The sequence below is a fragment of the Periplaneta americana genome, chromosome 12, assembly GCF_040183065.1.
Source record: "Periplaneta americana isolate PAMFEO1 chromosome 12, P.americana_PAMFEO1_priV1, whole genome shotgun sequence".
In the NCBI taxonomy this organism is placed as follows: Eukaryota; Metazoa; Arthropoda; class Insecta; order Blattodea; family Blattidae; genus Periplaneta; species Periplaneta americana.
In genome coordinates, this window is record NC_091128.1 from 13,186,723 (window position 1) to 13,211,934 (window position 25,212).

Genomic DNA, 25,212 nt, shown 5'->3' on the forward strand with positions numbered 1-25,212 from the left:
CAAGAGAAAGCTCCTACATTAAAATCCACACCTGAGAATAGTACTGGACTCATTTAAAAAGCTATATACAGAAAATAGCAGAAGAAACAATAGGATACAGAGAAGGAGTGAGAACGAAGAAACCTTGGGTCACAGGGAAAATGTTGGAGAAGATGGAGGAAAGAATAACATGAAAAACATCAACACGGAAGAAGATAGAAGAAATTAGAGGAAACTAAAGAACGAACTAAGAAGAGAAACTGATAAGGCCAAGGAAGATTGGATGAAAGAGAAATGCAAAGAAGTATAGAATCTAGAGAGAAAAGGAAGATATAATTTAATGTACCGGGAAGTTATATGTTTGGATTTCACAAATCCATATAGTTGATAGAAGACGAAGTACGAAATAAAATAACAGAAAAACAAGAAATACTGAACACATGGACGAACTATGTAGAAGAGTTATATGACACAAGAAATCGTCCAGATAAGTTACCATGCAAGACGAAACAACCGTATCAGAAGACAAAAAAGGATTTTCTGTTTTAGGAGAATAAGTTGAACTGGTGCTTAGGCAAATGAAGAATGGGAAAGCAACAGGAGTTGATGGAATTCCCACTGAGTTAGTGAAATGCTTGGGTGAAGTTAGGGCGGAAATTCCATCATTATGCAACGAAATATATGAGAAAGGCGAATGCCCTGAAGATTTTACGAAGACAGTGTTGCTTTCAATACCGAATAAAAATAATGCCAATAAATGTAAGGAGTTCAGGGCTATCAGCCTGATATCACACTCGGCGAAGATTCTCCTGCGGATACTGAATCGACTTTCATATTCGAAAATGGAAGGACAGTTGGAAGAAGAGCAGTTTGTCTTCGAAAAAGGAAAAGGTACAAGGAATGCAATTGGACTACTACGAACAATCTGCGAAAGATACCTAGAGAAGAATAAAGAAGAGTATATACTATTTGTGGAGATATAAAAGGTGTTTGACAGAGCGGATTGGAACAAATTGATGGACATCCTGAAAAAAATAAGTGAGGATTGGAAAGAAGGCGGCTGCTCAGTAACATATATATGAAACGAGTCAAAGTCGGAATAGGAGAAAACATGTCAGAAGGAAGTGAAATAGGGAGAGAAGTACGACAAGGGTGCCCTTTATCATCTACACTGTTCAACATCTACTTGGAGGATTTGGTCAAGAACTGTTTTCAGAATATGGGAGGAATAAAAGTAGGAGGAAGAAGAATAAACTGCAAAACAATTGTTGATGATATAGCGATATTAGCAAAAGAGGAAAGGATACTTAGAGATATGCTACTGGAACTAAATTACAGCTGTGGGCAGTATGGGATGAAGTTAAATGCCAACAAGACGAAGACCATGATTGTCACAAGAAAAATAAAGAAGGTAAACTTGTGAATTCTAAATGAGAAAGTAGAGCAAGTGAACAGCTTGAAATATTTGGGGTGTACTATAAACAGTAACATGACCTGCTGCCAGGAAGTCTAAAGGAGGTTATCAATGACAAAGGAAGCTTTTAATAGGAAAAGGAGCATCTTCTGCGGACCTCTTGAAAAAAGAACTGAGGAAGATACTCGTGAAGTGCTTTGCCTGGAGTGTGGCATTGTATAGGAGCAGAAGCATGGACATTACGACGAAGTTTAGAGGAACGACTAGAAGCATTTGCAATGTGGATGTGGAGAAGAATGGAGCGTGTGAAGTGAACAGACAGAATAAGAAATGAAGTTGTGTTGGAAAGAGTGGATGAAGAAAGAATGATGCTGAAACTGATGAGAAATAGATAAAGGAATTGGTTGGGTCACTGGCTAAGAAGAAACTGCGTACTGAAGGATGCACTGGAAGGAATGGTGAACGGGAGAAGAGTTCGTGCAGAAGAAGATATCAGGTGATTGACGACATTAAGATGTTGATCATATGCGGAGACTGAAAGGAAGGCAGAAAATAGGAAAGTTAAGAGAATGCTGGGTTTGCAGTGAAATACCTGCCCTTGGGCAGAACACTTATGTATGTATGTATGTATGTATGTATGTATGTATGTATGTATGTATGTATGTATGTATGTATGTATGTATGTATGTATGTATGTATGTATTAGGAAGTGCGGAGCTATGCCTATGATTTAACCGCTAACATGAAATTAATCTATGACAAAGTTTATGATGGTTTTCGTATACCGATACCCTAAAATTGTATCTCAATAATTCCTCCACATGATACATAATTTAAATTTGATAATGCATTTTCAGTTTGTATTTAAATTTAGTACCTGGGAAAATACAGCTTTTTGAAATGTTGAACTTTTGAAAATCGTTTAAATTTTTTATTTCAGAAATTCATAAAAAAATAGTATGTAAATAAAAGTTAAATTTCAATATTTACATGATGTTACATGTCCTAGAAGTGACATAAATATTAAACAATTTTAAAAACATTAATTTTAACTACTGTAAATATAAATTACAAAAGTATACCTATAGAAAAGTCCCTTAAGCTCATAATGATTACAACGAGTAGAAGAACAGTTATATTTTAAAACAGCATTTTAGTTCATAAGAGTTAATTTTGCAATTTCTGCAATGTACAAATTTTTATAGCGGCCGAATAGCTCAGTCAGTAGAGCAGCTGGCTACGGACCATAAGGTCCGGGGTTTGATCGCGGGTGGTGACGGAATTTTCTCGTTATAAAATTTTCAGAACGGCCCGATCTTCACTCAGCCTTGTATCATGGGGGGTAGAAGGCGGTCGGAGCGTGGTGCCGACCACACTTCCTCATTCTAGTGCCGAGGTAAGAATGCATGGGGTTCTACCTCCATACCCCCCAAGTGTTTTTATGGCATGTGGAATGACTACCTTTACTTTTACCTTTACCTTTACAATTCCGATATATATTATATGCAAGTATCTTTGTTTTTAGTGTTTGTTTTTTTTAGTGTTTATTAAATCTTTGGAATAAACTATTTTTTTCTGTCTTCCTGCATATATTGTTAACTGTATTTGTATTGTAGTTTTTTATGTGCCCTGGCTATTTGTTACGAAGCTTGTATAGCATTAACTAATAACACCCATTAACTATTTAATTCCTCTATGCATTCGTTAATTGTTTAGTTTATTGAACTATTCATTTATCCGTCCATTCAGTCACTGATGTATCTATTCATGTAGTATAGTCATATATTATTTCATCTATTCATTCCGAAAGACACATTTTTATTTTTATATGCTATTTCATCTTTTCCATGACATATAGAAACGACTGTGGGCCATTGCCACACAATTAGCGGAGAGTCGGGTAGTATCGGACATCGGGTAGTATCGGACAGTGCGTTTCTTTCATCTACCACCATATGGTAGTACCTGAATGACATGGTTACGTTTCTCTATGCGACATAACAGAAACGTAACCATGTCAATCAAGTACTATCATCGTGTGGTAGATGAAAGAAACTCACTGTCCGATATTACCCGGTGCCCGATACTACCCGACTCTCCCCTATGTTTCATTTTTTTTATGTTTATGCACGTTGTCTATGTTTAGTTCGTGCTTATAACTTATTTAAGTTAATCTTTAATTGAAGAACTGGATCGAGTTTGTAAGTGTTAAAACATTAGATATTCTGATATTACTAGATTTTTTGGACTATACACCACACTTATGAACAATAAACTTAGGTTTTTAATGAGTGCCTCCCTAATCAAAAATAAAGAAACTGCATTGGATTCTGTAATAAGAAAATAATATAGCTTCATAAACAAAGTTACAAGATAGTATCACGTAAGGCCATCTATTATGAGAAGAAGAATATCTCTAACACGTGACTAATATGGATCAGTTGTCAAGCATCTGTTACCTAGGTATAGCACTTCTGAGTCTAGACCATCTCACAACAAGCTTCCTGGGTACAGACAGGGCTAATGCTTGCAGCAATGACAGGAACAACTCTTACTTCGCAAGTGTCGATGGGATTTTCTCCTGTCCGGAGGCGGTCTGCAACCTGCTTTGGTATCATCTGGTAGAGTAATTCATCAGTTCTCCTCATTTCTTCATCCAGTTTCCTCATTGATTCTTCCAGCTTCTTTGATTTCTGCTGTTCCTGGTCCAAGGCGAGTTTCAGCTCAACTGATTGTTGTGTTCCCGCCAGCATCAGATCCCTGCCAGTGATGACAGTGATCAATAACTAGCTTTTTAATGAGATAAGTATATAGCCTAAACAATACCACATAAATATTAAAATAATATGAAAGTGAAGTAAAAACATAAATAATTAAGACTAATTGTCATTTATGTCTCAGACTTTCATAGTGACCGGATTGTGAAGAAGATTTTCAGCTTTAATTTCTCCAACATTTCGGAACTGTTTGCACTCTTTATTCATAGAATTGGATTGTTGACAACCTGAAGAGTCACTCTTGTGTATGTTTGGAAAAGTTATACCTCACCACTCAGTTTAAAAAACGAAAATCTTCATACAAAGAATCACCTAATTCAAAGTATTGGATCCCTTTGATCTATCGGTGTTCATTCTTTAGAATTTTTAACTTTCTCTCGAGATTAACAAATAGCACTTGCAAGGAGGCGAGCCAGGGCTGTCACAAGAATACGGACATGCGGGCCAGACAAAGGAGACATCTTCAATTCATTAAGGCAAATGAAACTCAATTCTGCTGAATTTGTAGCCGAATATATTAAAATGTAAATTAATTGAGTTAAACGAAGTAATAATAGAAAAAGGAGCATCTTCTGCGGACCTCTGGAAAAAGAACTAAGGAAGGGTCTAGTGAAGTGCTTTGTGTGGAGTGTAGCATTATATGGGGCAGAAACATGGACATTACGACAAAGTGAAGAGAAGCCAATAGAAACATTTGAAATGTGGATATGGTGGAGAATGAAGCGTGTGAAATAGACAGACAGAATGAGAAATGAAGCTGTATTGGAAAGAATGGGCGATGAAAATATGATACTGAAACTGATCAGGAAGAGGAAAAGGAATTAGTTGTGTCACTGCCTGAGAAGAAACTGCCTACTGAAGGATGCAATGGAAGGAATGGTGAACGGGAGAAGGATTCGGGGCAGAAGAAGATGTGAGATGATAAATGACATTAAGGTATATGGATCATATACGGACACAAAGGGGAAGGCAGAAAATAGGAAAGATTGGAGAATGCTGGCTTTGCAGTGAAATACCTGCCCTTTGGCAGAACACTGAATTAATGAATAGTAATGATAATAAATTAATTGCCGGTACTTTTCTTCAAGCGACCAGTGCATATTCTACGCGCATATTTCGAGAATTTAGACCTACAAACCAGACGGACATATACAGTAGTAATTACATCCCTACGAAGTGGAATAAATACGACGAGCCTCTAGCAAAGAGAACATATCAAGTAATATTTACTACTGAAAAACATCCATGCCGTAGCAAATTCGAACCTATGATCCTAACCTATACGAAATGTTACAACTGCTCATGAACCATTGCGTAAGCTAGAATAAAAATGGAATAACTAAATAATAAATAGATGTATAATTGTATATAAATAAAGTAAGTAATATGTGTAAGTGAGGAATGTAAACAGTAACTGTATTTGATTAGTTTTCATCTCAGAGATTGTTCATTCTGATACTAACCGGCTGAAGTCATGCATCGAGAGATCATTGATGTAGAGTCCTGTCGTGACGAGAGAATTGAGATCTGGCATCACTGGAGTTCCCAAGTACATCATCATGCGCCAGTTGTCCATGTAGATCATTTGACCTGGTAGAAAAATTAATCGTTCTAAATGTAGGAGAAAAATTGATGCAATTTCCAGAAGATATTTTGGATTCAACTGTTTCAATTGTTGGCGAAAAAAGAAATAGGGCTATATCATAAGAAGTTCACAACATTTATGCAAGACCTGCTCAGATGATTTCTTTAGTCAACCCAGTCTAAACCTTCCTGATGTTTATCACCTATAACTCAACAAGGAGTAGGTAACCTATTAAATTGAAGGAAGAACGTGTGTTTCAATAATCCCATATTGTATGCATTATATTAATTATTTTTACTTGATCTGCAAGATACCAACATTATTTATCTTATTCAATCTCTGTATTTAATTTTGTTCGCTTCGTCTTCGCATTGTACCTGAGTTTTACTTCCCATATATTCTTTCAGTCATCTTTATGTAGGACCTATGACTTTAGTTCCATTTGACTTTCTAATTTTCTCTCTGTCACATAATTTTATTATAGTCTTTGAATCATCTTACCCAGCCCTAGGCATAAAGGGAAAAGGAAAAGAGAGATCCCCACCCATGTCCTTTTCGCTTACTCAGCTTCAGAAACAAACATACAGTCAGGCAGTGTGGATCAGTGATGGACTTTAACAACCAGAGAGCCGAAAGTATCATGTCTGCCTTTTACAATCCGTCACTCAGCAATGTTTGCCTACCTGTATACTCGTATCGGTCCGGAACATAACACTGTCTCTACCGGGGAAGGTGGAGTGGGGAGTTAAAAGGTAGTCTGCAGTGACTCAGTCCAGTTAATAACGTCCAGTTCTGCCCTCTCCTTTATTCAGTCATCTATTGGTCAGTCAAGTTCGTATTTCCACTTGCAACGATCGTAATGTACGTATTGGGTACCGTCGATCCGTCTGAAGTCCATACTGAAATGTTTTACCGAGTAGCTCAACTTTCAAGCGAAAAGAAGTTGCAGAAAAATTTAATAAAGGTGGCCAACTCGACTCGGGAAACCTTCTTAAGTCAGTCAAATCGACCGTGAATTGAACGACAACGATATGCTCACGTTTTCTCCACCAATTTCTACTAACTCACAATGAAGTTTGTGTTTTAATGTAAAGGAAATGTTATATTCACTAGTGTTCATTTAATATTATTTCCTAGCTTAGTTGCTTCATGAGTGATGCCTTATTGGTGTTCCAATTTGTCTTCAGAGAATTGACTAAACTACAACAACAACATAACAAAATACACAAAATTAGTCACAAGTAGCCTATAATACTCACCACAAATCTGTGTTTAAAATAATTAATGTACCTACTATAAAAAGAAACTGGATAAGTGATACATGAATGTAAGAAAAACTAAAAATAACTTTAGTTTAGATTAGGCAGTGGTTCCCAAAGTGGGGGTCGTGTCACATTGCTATCAGTAGTATAAATTGTGGTATCATGTGCAAATAAAACAGATTCAATATCAATATTAAATGGCAAATCATTGATCATAATAAGAAATATCAAAGGTTCCAAAACAGAATCTTGGGGAATATCATACTGAACGGCAACGAGATTCGAGCACCTTTCATTGAAATATACAGCTTGTTTACGATCACGTAGATAAGTTCAAAACAAATCCAATTCAATACCTGAAACTCCATAATAATCTAATTTCATAATCAAGATATAATGCGAAACACAGTCGAATAATTTGGTAAGGTCACAAACAACTGCAAACCAGACACAGGGTTGCAGAACTGGGGAAGAAAGTGGTGGAAGCATGGGGAAAGAGTTCGTTCTCCCGTTCACAAGGCTGGAATCTTTAATGACGTTTCTGTGACGTTTGGCAAACACATAGTTCTCTCTTCTCTTCTCCCCCTACTGTACAATGACGCGAGGGTTGCAGGGAAAGGATGAGTTACATGTTCCGCCTTATGATGTGTGCTTCAATTACAGCACAGTTTTGCATCCATGTTATGAAAGAAATCAGATTCTCAAGAGCGTCTATAGTAGAACTTCCTCTTCTAGACCCACATTAATTCTTAGTGAATAAATTATTACGTTCGAAATAATCGTACAATTGAATTTGCATAACAGTTTCAATAATTTTAACAAAAATAGGTACAATAGAAATGGGGCAATAATTCGCGGCCTGAGATGGGTCATCAAGATGGGAATAACTTTTGATAATTTCAAATATTGTTGAAATTACTCATTCATAAGACATTGATTGATACAAAACGTTAAAGGATCAATAATAAGATAAATTATATTCTGGATTAAGACATATCATCACTTATATCATAAATGTCTCTACATTTAGGAATTTTTAATTTATTAATTATAAGTAACATTTCGTCCCGTGAGATAAGTTTCCATTTAAAATGCTTACCAGACATATTAATATTCGCCAAAAAAAGATAACGACTGATGAGTGCAACTATGTACACTATTTTTGAGTGCTGTGACCGAGTTAATAAAATATGAATTAAAATCCTCAGATTAAAGATAAATATAATTACTTCTACCACCAGAAGATCTATTATGATTAATAATTTTCCATGCCGCTTTACACATATTAGTAGAATTGTATCTGCAAGAAGTATTAGGTCGTAATTAAGCTTGTTTAAGTGGACATATATATTTTTTCATTCCATTGGCATATAAACATCTACCTCCCTCAGGATTAACATCGTAATATATTGCCCACTTCATGTAACTATACAGAGTGTTTAAAAAATACGGGCCATAATTTCAGGTATGTATTTCCCACATGTACACAATCAAAATAGTTCATTACAACATGTGTCCGGAAATGCTTCATTTCCGAGTTATGGCCTTCACAACATTGAAATTCACCGGAACGTTTTTCTTTCCGCAGGTCGTTGTCATTACAGAAGATGTTCAAAATGTCCACCTCCTGCTTGAATACACACCTCACATCGATGTCTCATTGACCTGCGAACACGATCCCAAACTCCAGGAGTATTGCGTATGTCCTCAGAACATGCCACAATTCGATTCCGAAGGGATTCCAAATCAGGCACCGGAGACGAATAAACCAATGATTTTAAATGGCCCCACAAGTAGAAATCGAGAGGGTTCAGATCAGGTGAGCGTGGAGGCCAAGCAATTGGGCCACCTCTACCTATCCATCGATCAGGAAACCTTCGATCCAAGTACAAGCGAGCCGTACGACTGAGGTGTGCAGGAGCGCCATCATGCAAGAAGTGAATGTGTTAACGATTGATCAGTGGAGTGTATTCTAAAACATGAGGTATGGTGTTTTCCAGGAAGTTTGTGTACGCCTGCCCCGTAAGTCTGTTTACAAGTACATGGGGTCCAACTAATCGATCGCCAATGATACCGGCCCACATGTTGAGGGAGAACCGCACCTGGTGATGAGATGGAACAGTTGCACGTGGGTTTTCATACGCCCATACATGCTGATTGTGGAAATTTGTTATGCCATCCCGTGTGAACTGTGCTTCATCTGTAAATAATACTAAGGCAGGAAAGTTCGGATTTACACCACACTGCTGCAAGAACCACTGACAGAACCTAACTCGTGCAGGGTAATCTGCTGGTGACAGGGCCTGTACATGTTGCAAATGATAAGTATACAATTGATACTCTTTCAACAGTCTCGAGACAGTCGTATGAGGAACATTGACTTGCAACGCTACCCTTCGTGTGCTGATAGAAGGAGGCATGTTTACAGCCTCCAGAACCTCCTCCTGTACTTCTGGAGTTGTAGGTCTTGGTCGTCCCCTTCCCAAACCAGGAGAGTTAAATTTTCCATACTCGCACAGACGGTAATGGAGACGTACAAATGTCTTCTGATCTGGACATTGTCGCTGTGGGTACCTCTCCTGGTACAAACGACGAGCCAGCGCAGCATTGCCGTCCGCCTTACCGTACATGAAGTGTATCTCTGCCAGCTCTTGATTTGAATACATGTCGCACAGTCTAACGCCTACACAACGTTGAATGTAACCTTCGCCTCGGAATGAACTGTCAGAGTGCCCTCTTAATGTCTCCTTTGACGGCAACGACCTGCGGAAAGAAAAACGTTCCTGTGAATTTCAATGTTGTGAAGGCCATAACTCGGAAATAAAGCATTTCCGAACACATGTTGTAATGAACTATTTTGATTGTCTACATGTGGGAAATACATACCTGAAATTATGCCCCGTATTTTTTAAACACCCTGTATAAATTAAATACAAGATCTTTAAAAGCTTTCAAGCCATTAGTGAGCCAATTTAATTTGTTATTTATGCCATAAGAATGACTCTGATTAGCACATTTCACAAGCTTAAAGGGGAAATATAAATTAAAACAATCTAGAAATACTACCATATATTTATCAAAAAACGCTCAAAATCATTATCACAAAAAATATCAGACCATTGAATCTCACTCAAATGTTCTTTAAAATTAATAGAAATATATTCACTAAGACAACGAAATTTCATAAAAATAGGAGATTCATTATTGTGTATATTTTTATTAATAATTTTATTATCACTACGAAGAGCATTGTGATGTGACAAAGGCACTTTAACAACATCTGTACTAATTAAATCTCTATATATATTAGTTATAACATTATCAAGGCATGAATTACCTTTTGTGACCTTTATATTCGTAAAATAACAATCAACAGATCTCAAAATACATCTTGATTGCACAACTTTTAACACTGTATCACTTCGGAATATGTATGGTAAGACTTTCCTGTATAAAAAATTACAAAACACCTCCACATATGCAGAACACATTACAAATGCATAAATGCTAACCACACCCACAGAGACATGAACACAGACATGGAAATACTACAAATCCAACCAAAAAGGCAGAAACTAAACACACTAGAACAATATGAAATATACAGACACACAAAAACATACTCCAACGAAATTCTCAACACACAACTCAACTTCAAAACACACACACTATTTGACTCTACACTATACCACAGGAACACATCCTCACAGGAAACAGAACAAGTGGCGCCAAGACCAACAACGACCATTTCTGAAGATGACCCATAAATAGATCGAAACATGTAAACGAGATACGTTGAAATTTAACACAGTAGTCTTACCATACATATTCCGAAGATCTTAAAACATTAATTAATTGTGAAGATATAGCAGAATTATGTCGTACATCGATATTCATGTCACCACATATTACAATAGACATTTTTAATTATAAAAGAAATAAAATTAATTTATCAAACTGTGTGAAAAACATATTAGCATCACTTAAAGGAGAACGATATATAGAAGCTAAGATGATGTCAAAACTTTGTAAAATAACAGCAGAGACCTCAAAGTGAATTTCAATACAAAATTTATCAATATTTAATGATTGAAATCGATATCCTTCTCTTAAAAAGATTGCAACACCACCATAAAAATGAACATAAACAAAACCATTAATATTAATAAAATCACTATTACAATAAGTGAGCCAATGTTTCGATACAAATACAGCTAAATAATTAGTTCAAAATAATTTACAGTTCATTAATCTTACTGAAAATGGACTGTACATTCTGGGAATAAATACTGACATTTTCACAAGAATTGTTCACAATGTATTGAAAAGTTACTTTTGTACATTCGACCTTTGTTTTATTTAAAAAAATAACGTAAACGCGTATTCTTAGGCCACAATTCCGGGTTCATTACCGACTCCACATTTTCATTATATACATCAACCTTAAATGAAAGGTATTGATCTGGATGTCTAGATTGAAATTTCTCACAAAGAACTTCAGAATATTTATGTTTTAAAAACTCAATGTTGTGCTGTTGTTCCAGATATTAACCCATTAATGCCCGTAATTCCCTGTGTGAGATTTTGGCGTCATATTTCTTTTATGTGATCCTGGAAGAACCCTAATCACTATAATTTTATTTCATTCATGTACCTGCAACCGAAGGGTCCATTTTAGGCTGGCAACTTTAGTTGCCACTGGGCACTTGCTTGTCTGATATTTTGTTATTGTGAAATAAATGCATCTTACTTCAATAGATGCCTTTGCTTTATTTAGCACTTACAAATTTACACACACTACATAACTCTAGAGTATTACTTTACACTCTGTCCATAATTTTTGTGTCAGATATAAGGGGAATGTCGATTTTATTCACTACCAATAGTCCTTATGCATCATGAAATGTTCTGAAATACGAATCAGGATTAAGCGCAGCATCACTCTTATTGCAAACGAATTTTGTACGAGAACCACATACATGACATCTTCGATACTTGGATAGACCTTTCTCGACTATATGGCCTTTATCGTCCTTACGCACTTCATCCAGCACTGCGGAAAATGATAAGGAGCGACGAATTCCTTGCGAGTTTGCTGTACAACCATATGACTTCAGGAGATGAATGACGCATTGATGTTTGCAGTCAAGAAGAGAGATGTCATCCCCAAATATACGATACAGAAGCCATTCTTGAACACTTATTTATTTTATTGGGTTATTTTACAACGCTGTATCAACATCTAGGTTATTTAGCGTCTGAATGAAATGAAGGTGATAATGCCGGCGAAATGACTCCGGGGTCCACCACCGAAAGTTACTCAGCATTTGCTCGATCCTTGAACACAAGTTACATCCACTGCCCATCGGAAATATGGCTACCACCATTTCTTAGTATGGATGCTGTAACGTAAGTAGCTATAAACTGATCACCAATATCAACACCACCCATGTTGGTATTATACTGCGCTACAGGTCCTGGAACGTTGACAGAAATTTTCTTCCTATCAGCTCTGGAATATCTGCTTGCCTTTCTCATGGGATCAACAGGATGATAGTTTGTGAGAACTGTAACGACACTGTTGTTATTCCATCGGACTACCAGCAAATCGTTGCAAATAGAGGATGCCATTTCACCTCAGGATACTTTCTTCCAGCTTTTTTTTATCAGGCAGATTCACTGAATCAGTGATTCTGTTTTCCCGTACAGTTCCAGTTTCTCCGAGCCTTCTGTTAGTATGTCCTTGCATCAGTCCAACAGTTGTGAAGAGATTATCGAAGTAGAGCTATATTCCTTGTGGTAACTGCACATGAGCAACCAATCCCAAAGCAACATTACTTCCTTGGCCAAGACCTGTTTCAGGAAGGCGAGTTGAACTTCCACAATATGGTTCAGCATGAAAGATAAACCCATATGGATCAGCAGCAACCCACAATTCGAATCCGAAGCGCACAGACGTTTCCCTTATGAATTGACGTCCATAATATGGAATCATACTTTCATCAATGCTTACACATTTGCCAGGAGACACCTGTTTGAAGGAAACGTTCAGTATATGGAAGAGTTGTCTCACTTTATAGAGAGAATCAGGACCATCTAATCCGTCATAATTGGCAGGTGAAGGAATCTCAGTAGTTCATCAAATCGGTTGCGTCGCATAAATTCTGACACTATTGGGACATGAACATCCGTTCGCTTCTACAGTAAAGCCTTCTTGAAGTAGAATACCGATTAAAGTAAGAATCTCTTCTCTTGAGGCATTCAAATTATGCATAAGATGCTGAGCCACATATCTATTGGTTTCCATAACTATAAGCTCAAGTAATTCTGTAGAGAAAAAGGTTCTGAGAGCATCTAAACGAGATTTTACTGTTTCTCTAAGTAGATCTTCAGCTTTGCTTCGAATATCAGGACTCCTTTCCTTGATTTTGAAGTCTGCCACTTTGCTGTCTTTGCTCTATTTTAGATTTGAAGTAGTTAGCTTCAAATTTTATTCCAATTATTTTATAATAAATGTATAAAACCTCTATACTTACAGTTAGCCCATTTACATAACGATAATACAATAACAGATGAAAATCAGATATATTAGTACCAGATAATACGTAAATAAAAATGTACTACAGCACGGAATCTAACTACGAACTAGTCAGTAGTGAAGAAAAGAATTGCTATAATAAATTTATATTATGTCATTGTTCGTTTTCAGAGTTAGCAATGGTAAAATTTTGAAGAATATAATAATAATAATAATAATAATAATAATAATAATAATAATAATAATAATAATAATAATGTTTTATTTTCGCTGGCAGAGTTAAGGCCATAAGGCCTTCTCTTCCACTCAACCAGCCTTAATCAATACAATACATAAATTTAAATTACAAATATTTTCACTACACTTAAAAGGTTCTCCAGCAATAATCTTCACTACACATTTATTTAAATTTAGATAAATCTATAAGGTAAAGTAGTAACTTAATTTATGAGCTAATTTAATTCAATGAATTATAATTAATTTAATATTTGAGATAGCTAATAAAATGATGAAAATTAATTTAATATAAGCTTACTAGGACTATGTTACAGGGAGAATATATATATTTCTATTTCTATAATGAGAATATTAATGTAATTGCCATTAGAGGTTTTGTAAATCTATTTAGAGAAATTAAAGATAATAATAATAAGCATGGACAGATGTTAGTTTCATTATAAGTAACAAATATTAATCAGCAATTCATCTGTTAAGTAAGAATTTATGTAATTTTGACCTAAATGAAGCTATTGTCCAACAACCCCTTATATGTAAAATGAATAAACAAATAATCGTAAGTGCCCACTGGCAACTAAAGTTGCCATACAAATTCAAATCACTCTAATGAAATTGTGATAAGTTGTAAATTAAAAACCTGTTAGTATAATAAAATTGCACATATTGTTATTAGATTTATGTAATTGAAATTGTTGCGCAGCAATTTTTAGATATAATTTTATTTACATTATTGAAGGAATGTGTAGCAGTCCAGAATCTTGTGTGTGCACTCCTTATTAATTTCTTCTATACTAACGACATAACGAACGGATGTGATAAAACTCAACTCAAACTAGAGGAGGATAGTTGAATCTTTACACCAATTGTTGTGAACAATGAACAAATTTACAACTGACCAATCAATAAAGATTTTTTGCCTTGGCAACTTTAGTTGCCACTGGGATATAATGGATTAATTTATAAACATGTAACGAAGTAATTTTGGGCACTCTTTTATGGTTGTTGTCTTTTAATTATTGGTATAATCGTTTCCTTTCCAAATCACATTTACACGCCATGGTTTAAGTACAACATCAGTCCAAGTAGAATACTGTGTGTTATTATTAGAATTACATAATTCAGTATTTGTATCATAAACATTAACATTCGCGGAAGAACTGGCTCCACTATCGATCACATTACTATTATTATCAATATTCGAATTACTGGATGAAGCTACTTTATAATAATAATAATAATAATAATAATAATAATAATAATAATAATAATAATTATTATTATTATTATTGATATTCTTCTTACTGTCATTACTTTTACAATTACATGGCAATTTCTTGGATTTTTCACTATTACCAACAGCCCGTTCTTCTCGTAATGTTAATTGAATACTCTCCGCCTCGTAAGAATTTGTTTTAAGCAAAACAATATGATCATTAAGTAGTTTAATCCTTTCCTGCAGTTCGTAAATAATGCTGTCTTTTTGTTACACCAAATCATTGATAATTCTAATAACTATTCTATTTTCAGAATCATCAATCTGTTTTAAAGCCTCCAACATATCATTGTCAAACTTTGAGTTATGAACTTTTCCACCATTAGGTATACTCGACGAAGTCGAGAAAGAGTTAGATGTTAGTAGCGTGTGGCAAAATATCCGAGATAATATCATAATTGCAGCTGAGCAGAGGATAGGTTATTATGAAACTGAGAAAAAGAAACCGTGGTTTGACGAAGATTGTTGCATGAAGGAAACAGGCAAAATTGAAATTCTTACAGGATCCAGTTGAGGCGAATAGAGATAATTATTTCAATGAAAGACGGGAAGCAAACCGTACACTTAGGAATAAAAAGAGAGATTACTTGAAGGAAAAACTGAATGAGGTAAAAAAAAAAAAAACAAAAAAAAAAAACATTAGACATTTATATAAGGGCAAAAACGAATTTCAGAATGGATATCCGACAAGGGTAAAAGTGATCAAGGATGAGAATGGTGACTTGCTTGCAGACTCTCATTCAATCTTGAACAGATGGAAAAAATAATTTGGGCAACTACTAAATATACATAGGCAAATAGAAATCGTCGGGTCGAAATTGAAAACAAACTGCTGAGCCATTTATTTCAGAACCCACACTTTCTGAAGTCGAAACTGCGATAGAAAATATAAAAAATTATAAGTCTCCAGGTATCGACCAAATTCCAGGAGAATTAATACAAGAGGGTGGAAGCGCATTATCTAACGAAATTTATAAACTTGTACTTGCTATTTTGGAAAAGTAAATTGTACCAGAACAATGGAAGGAGTCCATAATCGTATCTATCATTAAGATGGGGGATAAGACTCACTGTAGCAACTTTCGAGGAATATCACTTTTGCTGACGTCGTACAAAATTTGTCCAATATTCTTTTGAGAAGATTAACCCCATATCTAGATGAAATTATTGGGGATCATCAGTGTGGTTTTAGGCGTAATAGATAAACTATTGATCAGATATTTTTATTCGACAGATATTGGAGAAAAAAATGGGAGTATAAGAGTACAATGCATCAGTTATTCATAGATTTAAAAAATGGCATATGAGTGGGTTAAGAGAGTAGTTTTATATGATATTCTTATTGAATTTGGTATTCCCAAAAAAATATTTCGATTAATTAAAACATGTCTCAGTGAAACGTACAGCAGAGTTCGTATAGGTCAGTTTCTCTCAGTTGCGTTTCCAATTCACTGCGGGCTAAAGCAAGGAGATGCACTACCACCTTTACTTTTTAACTTTGCTCTAGAGTATGCCATTAGGAAAGTTCAGGATAACAGACAGAGTTTGGAATTGAATGGGTTACATCAGCTGCTTGTCTATGCGGATGTGTTGAATATGTTAGGAGGAAATCCACAAACGATTAGGGAAAATACGGGAATTTTACTTGAAGCAAGTAGAGAGATAGATTTGGAAGTAAATCCCGTAAAAACAAAGTATATGATTATGTCTCGGAGCCAGAATATTGTACGAAATGGAAATATAATAATTGGAAATTTATTCTTTGAAGAGGTAGAAAAATTAAAATTCCTGGGAAGAACAGTAACAAATATAAATGATACTCAGGTGGAAATTAAACTCAGAATAAGTATGGTTAATGCCTGTTATTATTCGGTTGAGAAGCTTTTATCATCCAGTCTGCTGTCTAAAAATCTGAAAGTTAGAATTTATAAAACAGTTATATTACCTGTTGTTCTGCATGCTTGTGAAACTTGGACTCTCACTTTGACAGAGGAACATAGGTTAAGGGTGTTTGAGAATAAGGTGCTTAGGAAAATATCAGGGGCTAAGAGGGATGAAATTACAGGAGAATGGAGAAAGTTACACAACACAGAACATTAAATCCAGACGTTTGAGATGGGCAGGGCATGTAGCACGTATGGGCGAATCCAGAAATGCATGTAGAGTGTTAATTGGGAGGCCGGAGGGTAAAAGACCTTTGGGGAGGCCGAGACATAGATGGGAAAATAATATTAAAATGGATATGAGGGAAGTGAAATATGATGATAGGGACTGGATTAATCTTGCTCAGAATAGGGACCAATGGCGGGTTTATGTGAGGGCGGCAGTAAGTGAGTACGTACTTAAGTAAGTAAATATGGAAGTAAGTAAGTAAATAAGTTATACTGCTATTCCACTATCACAACATTTTGCGCTAACATCATCTGCAATAATTATATTAATTACCAGTTTAGTACAACTATTGTGGAAATAACTATCACAGTCCACACATTTCAAACAATTTGCAGCTTTATTCTTACATCGCTTGCACTGCACTGCTGACATACCAAATGAGGTTAAAATACATTGCTGAGTAGGTAGCGGAGCTCACTCCCAGACGTCCGATCAAGACCAAGTCGAACAACGTATAACAGTCTTTAATTTCAATTCATAATACAATAGGACAATGTTATTCATACAATAATCCATGAACACCAATGCAAACTTGAAATAGCTTTTCTTCTTATCTTGTTTGGGTGGAGCCAATTTACATTCCATTTCGAATAATTCAATTATTAGACCTAAGTCTTCAACCTCTGGCTATTTAAATTTCAGATCTCCATCATGTTTTGTAAAACGTACTTCCAAGTCCTTCTTCCGACACAGGGCTCTCAACACACTCACGTAATTTTCAGCACCTTATTGATTTAGACTTGTTTGTCAATTATTTGATTCTTCTTCCTACGTCCATGTATCTGACGAATTCCTCGACTAATAAGTTTGATCTAATTTCCCCTCTCACAACTCCTCGGATTTTCGCTTACGTTTTAACTTTTTATATGCTTTTATTGGTTTACGGCTCTTGTTGTATCATCTTTAAATCTGAGATCTGTTTGAGCTTGCATAATTTGCAGCGAGGGATTTCTTATTCTCAGAAGCAATAAAAGTGAAATATCCCTGCAGTGATGAAACTACCAAGAGTTGTTCACTTTTTCCAGGGTCAATTTGTAGTTTTCTTTTTCTCTTGTATCCGTCTTCCTTGTTTCCGTCGTCTTCAGAGTTGTTAGACCAGCCCCCCCCCCCACCCTGCGATTGATGATGGTAACGAGTTTTCATTTTCCGAATGATTTCCAATGGAGTATAATTTGTTAAGAACCCTTTGTGGATGAAAAGAGAAAATCCCAAATAGTTTGAAACCAGATTGGAAGTTTGCTGCCTGACATGGATAAACAGATTCCATTACCTGCTTAAGATGAACTGGAAGCGTGTGCTTTGGATTTGACACTAGTCTTAGATCAGGAGTGACACCCAACGTGATAGAATAATCTCTCTATTATTTTCAGTGGTCAGTAGAATTCCACGTCACCGTAATATTGTCTGGTGTCTCATCCACATCTTAATTCTTGTAGGTAGCCTATGGCACACAGCAACTCATGTCACACGTAGCAACAACGAGTACACAAAATTCATGAAGCAGGTGGCTTATTCTGCGCTGGAATACTCAATCTGAATAATTCAACTCTTTATTTTATTATTGTTGTAAGTAGGCTAAAATGTCATTGTTATAAATGTAAATGGATTAGAATAAAACAGGCAATTAAAGTATAAACATCCGCAGCGTACGTGAGACCACAATGTTGCATGCAATATAAAAGAATAATACATAATATCTATCTTATTATGCCGACTACAAAGTAGACGGGTTGACTGTAATGTTTTGCGTGATCTCTCTTCTGAAGACAAAAGTAAATGCAACCTTCGAAACGCTAATTTCTACTTCTTAAACCATTCGTAGGAAAAGTTCAATTAAAATTTATTGTGGCAGAATTTATCATAGAAGTAAAAGAAACGACAGTTCGGTAACGTCTGAGACTTACCTACATTCGAGAGGTCGCGGGTTCTATCTCCGTGGCCGACCAATCTGACTGGGTTTTTTCATGGATTTCCTCAGTCACAAAAGGTAAATGTCGGCTTGGAAATTTACCTACCATAATTAATCACCACCTCAATCACCAATATCATAAATAAAGGCCAGTGTTTGGCCACTGAACAGATTAGCTGTGCTGTAGGATATGGATGATACCACACGCACTCGAAACGTTCGGTATAGTCAGCACAGTATACAATAGAAAAAGAGTACGATGGTAACATAACTAGATATCGATTATTAGTCTGAATGAAACTGTTTTTTACCGACCTGAATAGGAAATTGCAACACGCAACCACATTTTAAACACACAACCCACTCCACCTCAGTTTCCTCGTTTGCAATAAAGTTAGTAAAGGTTTACATGCTTTGATGGACGAGGGTCTTGCAAAATACACATCCATGTAGCTATCACATTTTATGTATGCACCAGTAAATTTTTTTGAAAACGAAAGGAGTATCCTGAAGTTGAAACATTGCTTATCTGAAAGGAGCAGAAGAAATTTTAAAATGTACGTAATCATTCATTATAGACTTATTGAATTTGAAGAGAACTGGTGAATAACACAGTCGTAATGTTTATTGTTATGTTATAACAGAGGTTTTCAGGACTGCCAGTCTGACGTCACTCTCGGCGAATTTTTCGGCGTATACTGAATCGACGTTTTTATTTTAAGATGAAAGGATAGTTGGAAGAAGAGCAGCTTGGCTTCAGGAAAGGAAAGTACGAGAAATGCAATTGGGCTTCTACGAACAATCGGCGAAAGATACCTAGAGAAGAATAAAGAAGTGTATTGTGAATTTAGAAAAGGCGTTTAACACGGTGGATTGCAATAAACTGATGGGAACTCTAAAGAAAATTGGCGTTGATTGGAAAGAGATGTGGCTGTTCAGTAATCTTTATATGAAACAACGAGTCAGGATAGGAGAAGAAATGTCAGAAGGAAGCGAAATAGGGAGCGAGTACGTCATGGACGCCCTTTATCATCTACCCTGTTCAACATCTACTTGCAGGATTTAGTGTAGAACTGTTTTCAGAATATGAGAGGAGTGATAGTAAGACGAAGAAGAATAGAGTGTATGAGATTTGCTGGTGAGTTAGCAGAATAGGTGATGATAGTAAGGAATATGCTACTGGAACTAAATGATAGCTGTGAGCAGTATGGAATCAAGATAAATGTTAACGTGACGAAGACAATTGTCAAAAGAAGAAAAGTAAAGAGTAAACTTGTGAATTCTAAATGAGGCAGTAGAACAAGTAGACAGCTTCATATACAGGGTGCGTCAGAAAGAACGGATGGATTTCACAGGGCAAGAAATTTGTAAGGATTTATCAAATAAAAAATGTATTGTTATCAACAGACCCACCAATATATGCAGTTTATTTATGGAATACAACATTATCTATATGATGTCCTTGGCTTTCGATACAGGCATCGAGACGTTTTCTGAATTTCGCCATCACTTTCACAGTCATAGCTGGTCGGTTTGCCGCAATTTCTTCACGAATCGCCGTCTTCAGTTCGTCCATTGTATGTGGTCGATGTTTATAAATTTCCGCCTTCAAATGGCCCCAAAGAAAGAAGTCGCAGGGGGCGAGATCTGGCGAACATGCAGCCAAGGAATGTCGCCATGATGCGAAATGATATGCCCCGGAAAGAGCTCTTGCAGGAGATTTATTGTTTGACGCGCGGTGTGAGCAGTAGTCCCATTTTGTTGAAACCAAATGTCCTCAGCATCAACAGCAAGATTGTTCAACCTCGGTTGCAGGAAAGTTTGTAACATTTGAACGTAACGAGCACCTGTAATGCTTACTGCACGGCCGTCGTCATCTTAAAAAATCAAACATCAAATTCTGCTACAACACAACAGACCGTAACTCTCTCACTGCAAAGAGGTTTCTCGTGGAATTCATTAGGATTGGTTCCTGCTCAATAACGGACATTCTGTTTATTGACACAGCCGGAGAGGTGAAAATGGGCTTCATCACTGATCAACAGAACGGTGGTAAGAGCCACGTTCATGATAATACGCCGACAATAATCAACACGGTTCTCCCAATCTCCTGCATTACGTTGTTGCACAATTGCCATCTTGTATGGGTGGATTTGAATGTCTAAATGAAAAATTCGTCTTACCGTAGCTTCGGACAATCTCAGTGCAATAGCATATTTGTTGGCTGATCGTTGAGGTAACCGGACAACCGATTGTCTCCACATTTGCAAGTGTACACGCGCTTTGTGGTCGCCCAGGTGATTTATTCTTCAATGCTGAACCTGTGGTACGAAATGAAGCCATCCAGTGCAAAATTGTATTCCGTGTTGGAATCCTAGCGTGACGTCCGATCGCGAAATGAGTCCTAAGTGGCGAGCAAAGACTCTTCATTTTTCAAAAATGTCTCTACGATGAATGCACGTTGTACGCCGGACCACTACATGTTTTCGACTGAAACTGCATTCTCTCGCTGACCCAACAGTCATGGTCCCCCTCATTGTATCCCTCCCCTCGCTGCGTATCGATAGTTTGAAATCCATCCGTTCTTTCTGACGCACCCTTTACTTGGGGTATAGCCTACTATAAGCAATAACATGAGCTGCTTCCAAGAAGTCAAAAGAAGAATAGCAATAGCAAATTAAGCTTTTAGTAGAAAAAGGAGCACCTTCTGTGGACCTCTGGACAAAAAGGTCTAAGATACTAGTGAAGTGCTTTGTGTGGAGTGTAGCATAATATGGGGCAGAAATATGAACATTACGACGAAGTGAAGAGAAGCGACTAGAAGCATTTGAAATGTGGATATGTAGAAGGATAGAGCGTGTGAAATGGACAGACAGAATAAGAAACGAAGCTGTGTTGGAAAGAGTGAGTGAAGAAAGAAAGATGCTGAAAGTGATCAGGGAGAGGAAAATGAATTGGTTGGGTCACTGGTTGAGAAGAAACAGCCTTGTGAAGGATACACTGAAAGAAATGGTGAACGAAAGAAGAATTCAGGACAGAATAAGACATAAGATGGTAGATGACTATGGATCATATGCGGAGACTAAGACGAAAGCAGAAAATAGAAAAGACTGGAGAATGCTGGGTTTACAGTGAAATACCTACCCTTGGGCAGAACACTATGAATGAATAAACATAGGTTATAGTTGTTTTATTGTGTTAATTATCACCTGAATACCTATAAATAATTTATATTCCGAAGTGATATAGTGTTAGAAGTTTGTAATCAAGATGTAACTTATAGGCTAATATTAATTGTTTTGAAAATCCTGCTATGTTTTGTTTATTACAATTAATAATTTACTATACAGGCCTATTTCTTTTTTAAGACCATAAACAATCATGTATGTTTTTCTTTTAATATAAACAATAATCATTTTCTAAAACTGTATTTTGCAGAGGAATGGATGAATTTCTCTCGTGAGCTGACTGTACAATTTATACATGCTCAGTAGCTCAGTATCAGCAGACTAGTTTGGTCCTTATCGTATCGTTAGTTACACAAAACTGTGGAGAGCGTAGATATGTGTTCACTAAGTTTGTAGTTCAATGTGACCAAACACTGAGCTCTAATCATAAACAGTACGTAATAAAATTTCTAAATCAGTTACATGAACACAAGCTATTTACAACGCACAATAGAATCAGGCACTCAACAATAATTAAAAACGGCCAACTGGTATACCCAAAGATCATAAACACGCGCGATATGACCAAAGTTATATTAAAGCGTACAGTATATAAATAAACTTAAGAAATAATAATAATAATAATAATAATAATAATAATAATAATACGGTATAAATTTCATTAAACATTATTGAACGCATATATAATTTAGACCTAGTGCCGACCGCTCTTTATGTAGACTACTAATGAGCTATATCATAAAAATCATTTTGTTGAACAAGATATATTTTTCTGTTCCAAAGAGGACATTTTGTTTTCTTTTTCTCTAGTCTAACGAAATATGAAAAATTATATTCACTGTTGTGACTAGTTGTGTAATCAGCAGTTATCGATATGCTAGAATGATGCAGCGCCAGTTGAACAACCACGACATATACCATGTACACAAATCACTCGTATATTGGCTTATTCAATTTTATGATATCCTACTACTATATTAATTTGAGGGGACACTATGGTGACATAATTCTAAAGAAATTAAGAAAGTCCACTTTTCTTCCTTTTTATGATCGTAATTACTATATTTGAGACCATTTTAAATAATATATCCATATAATCAAAAGGATGCATTTGAAATGTGATTATGGAGAAGGATGGAGAATGTGAAGTGAACATACAGAATAAGAAACGAAGGTGTGATGGAAAGAGTGGGTGAAGAAAGAATGGTGTTGAAACTGATCAGAAAGAGGAAAAGAAATTGGCAGTGACGCTTGAAAGAAACTGCCGTCTGAAGGACGCCATGGAGGGAATGGTGGACGGGAGAAGTGTTAGTGGCAGAAGAAGACATCGGATGATAGACGACATTAAGATATATGGATCATATGAGGAAACAAAGAGGAAGGCAGAAAATAGGAAAAACTGGAAAATGGTGGGTTTGCAGTGAAAGACCTGCCCTTGGGAAAACACAATGAATAATGAATGAATAATCAAATGTGACCAAATATACGGTGCGTGAGTGAAATGAGAGAATTTTTTATGTTGGTTCCTCCATTTTACAATTTTAAGCAGTTTATCGAATAAAAAGATTCCTTGCATAACAATTATTGTCAGATTGGTGTGAAACTTCTCACAGAGGTCAATTAAATGTTTATAAATATATTAAGTTCCTTAGGGGCATATTCATATTACACTTAGATTAAAATATGCTGTAATGCTAAATTAATGAAATTAAAATTATTTAAACTGAGCTCAAAAGCTACCCATTTTAATCTAATGTTACCATATGGTAACGCAGTGCAGAAAGCAATATAACTTGCTTCACACCCGTCCTTAATTAATAAAACTGGAATTTTCCTTTGTGAATCCAAGCTCCATGATTGGTTTTTTCTTATTACATTATAAAAGCACAACTTTATTATACCAGTTGGGCAAGAGCAGCTGTGCGATTAAAAAATAAATAAAATGAAAATATTCTTAATCTGGCAAAAGTACAATAAAGTACAATTATCAAAATAAGAACAATAAATAAAAAAAAGTTTCTATAGTAATTATAACGAAAAATAGATTCTCTCGCTATAATTATTAATACACAAATCTCAGCAGCAATTTTGGAGAGCAACAAGAAGTAAGATAATTTATTCGTTACTTTGATTAACTTGATTGTAATATGTGTTGCAGTATTTCACTTATTGGTGATTGATTATTCGTGTACATCGAGCACAAGTTTATAGTCCATAACATTGTTGTGGATATAATACATTGTTTCTTACGTTACCATATGGTAACGCTAGGCTAATATGTTGTCACTCATTCTTTGTGCTCTCTTGCTACTAACAGTAAAATGGTGGAGTTACAAGAAAGTACATGTAACAAAATGAATGCTAGAAACAAGTGCGTGAAAGTGCATGGAATTATAAAACAAAAAATTAGAGCATTCTACATAGTCACCAAAGCCCAATTTTGTATCTGACGAGAACTCTGCAGATGTAGAGGGTGGCATGTTCGACTACATAAGTGGGAGGAAACTGATTGCTGAAGCTAAGGTTATTTTTGTTAATAGTGACAGAATATTCCTTTTATAGAAGAAGAGAAAGTTGAAGAGTCATCTGTGATACAAAGAGAATGATACCGTCATGGTGCCATCAGGGAACCGTAAGTGAATAAAACAGTATGTTACATCAGATCACTCGATTTCTCCAGAGAGTGACTTTTAAAGATAGAGATGTGATAAATTTTGTCTTTTTTATATATAAAAAATCGCTTTATCTATGTAAAAATTGTTTTAGCCCATTTTCACATGGTTGTTAAAGTTAGTTATAAAAATGGTTGGCAGCCAAGTAGATGTGGCACACCATTGACTGAATTAGAATTCAAATCGGATATTTGAAGAAGTCGGTA

General features: G+C 35.9%; 1 protein-coding gene across 1 annotated transcript in view; it reads right to left on the minus strand.

Annotated features, from left to right (window-relative positions):
* Positions 1–25,212, minus strand: part of Gyc88E (Guanylyl cyclase at 88E) — an 810,833-nt gene that overhangs the window by 71,212 nt on the left and 714,409 nt on the right. Inside the window, exons 10-11 of the mRNA XM_069840815.1 lie at positions 5,634–5,760; positions 3,949–4,153 (exon numbers count right to left, since the gene is read on the minus strand). Of these exons, the coding sequence (XP_069696916.1) occupies positions 3,949–4,153; positions 5,634–5,760 (332 nt within the window). The remainder of the gene's footprint in view (positions 1–3,948; positions 4,154–5,633; positions 5,761–25,212) is intronic.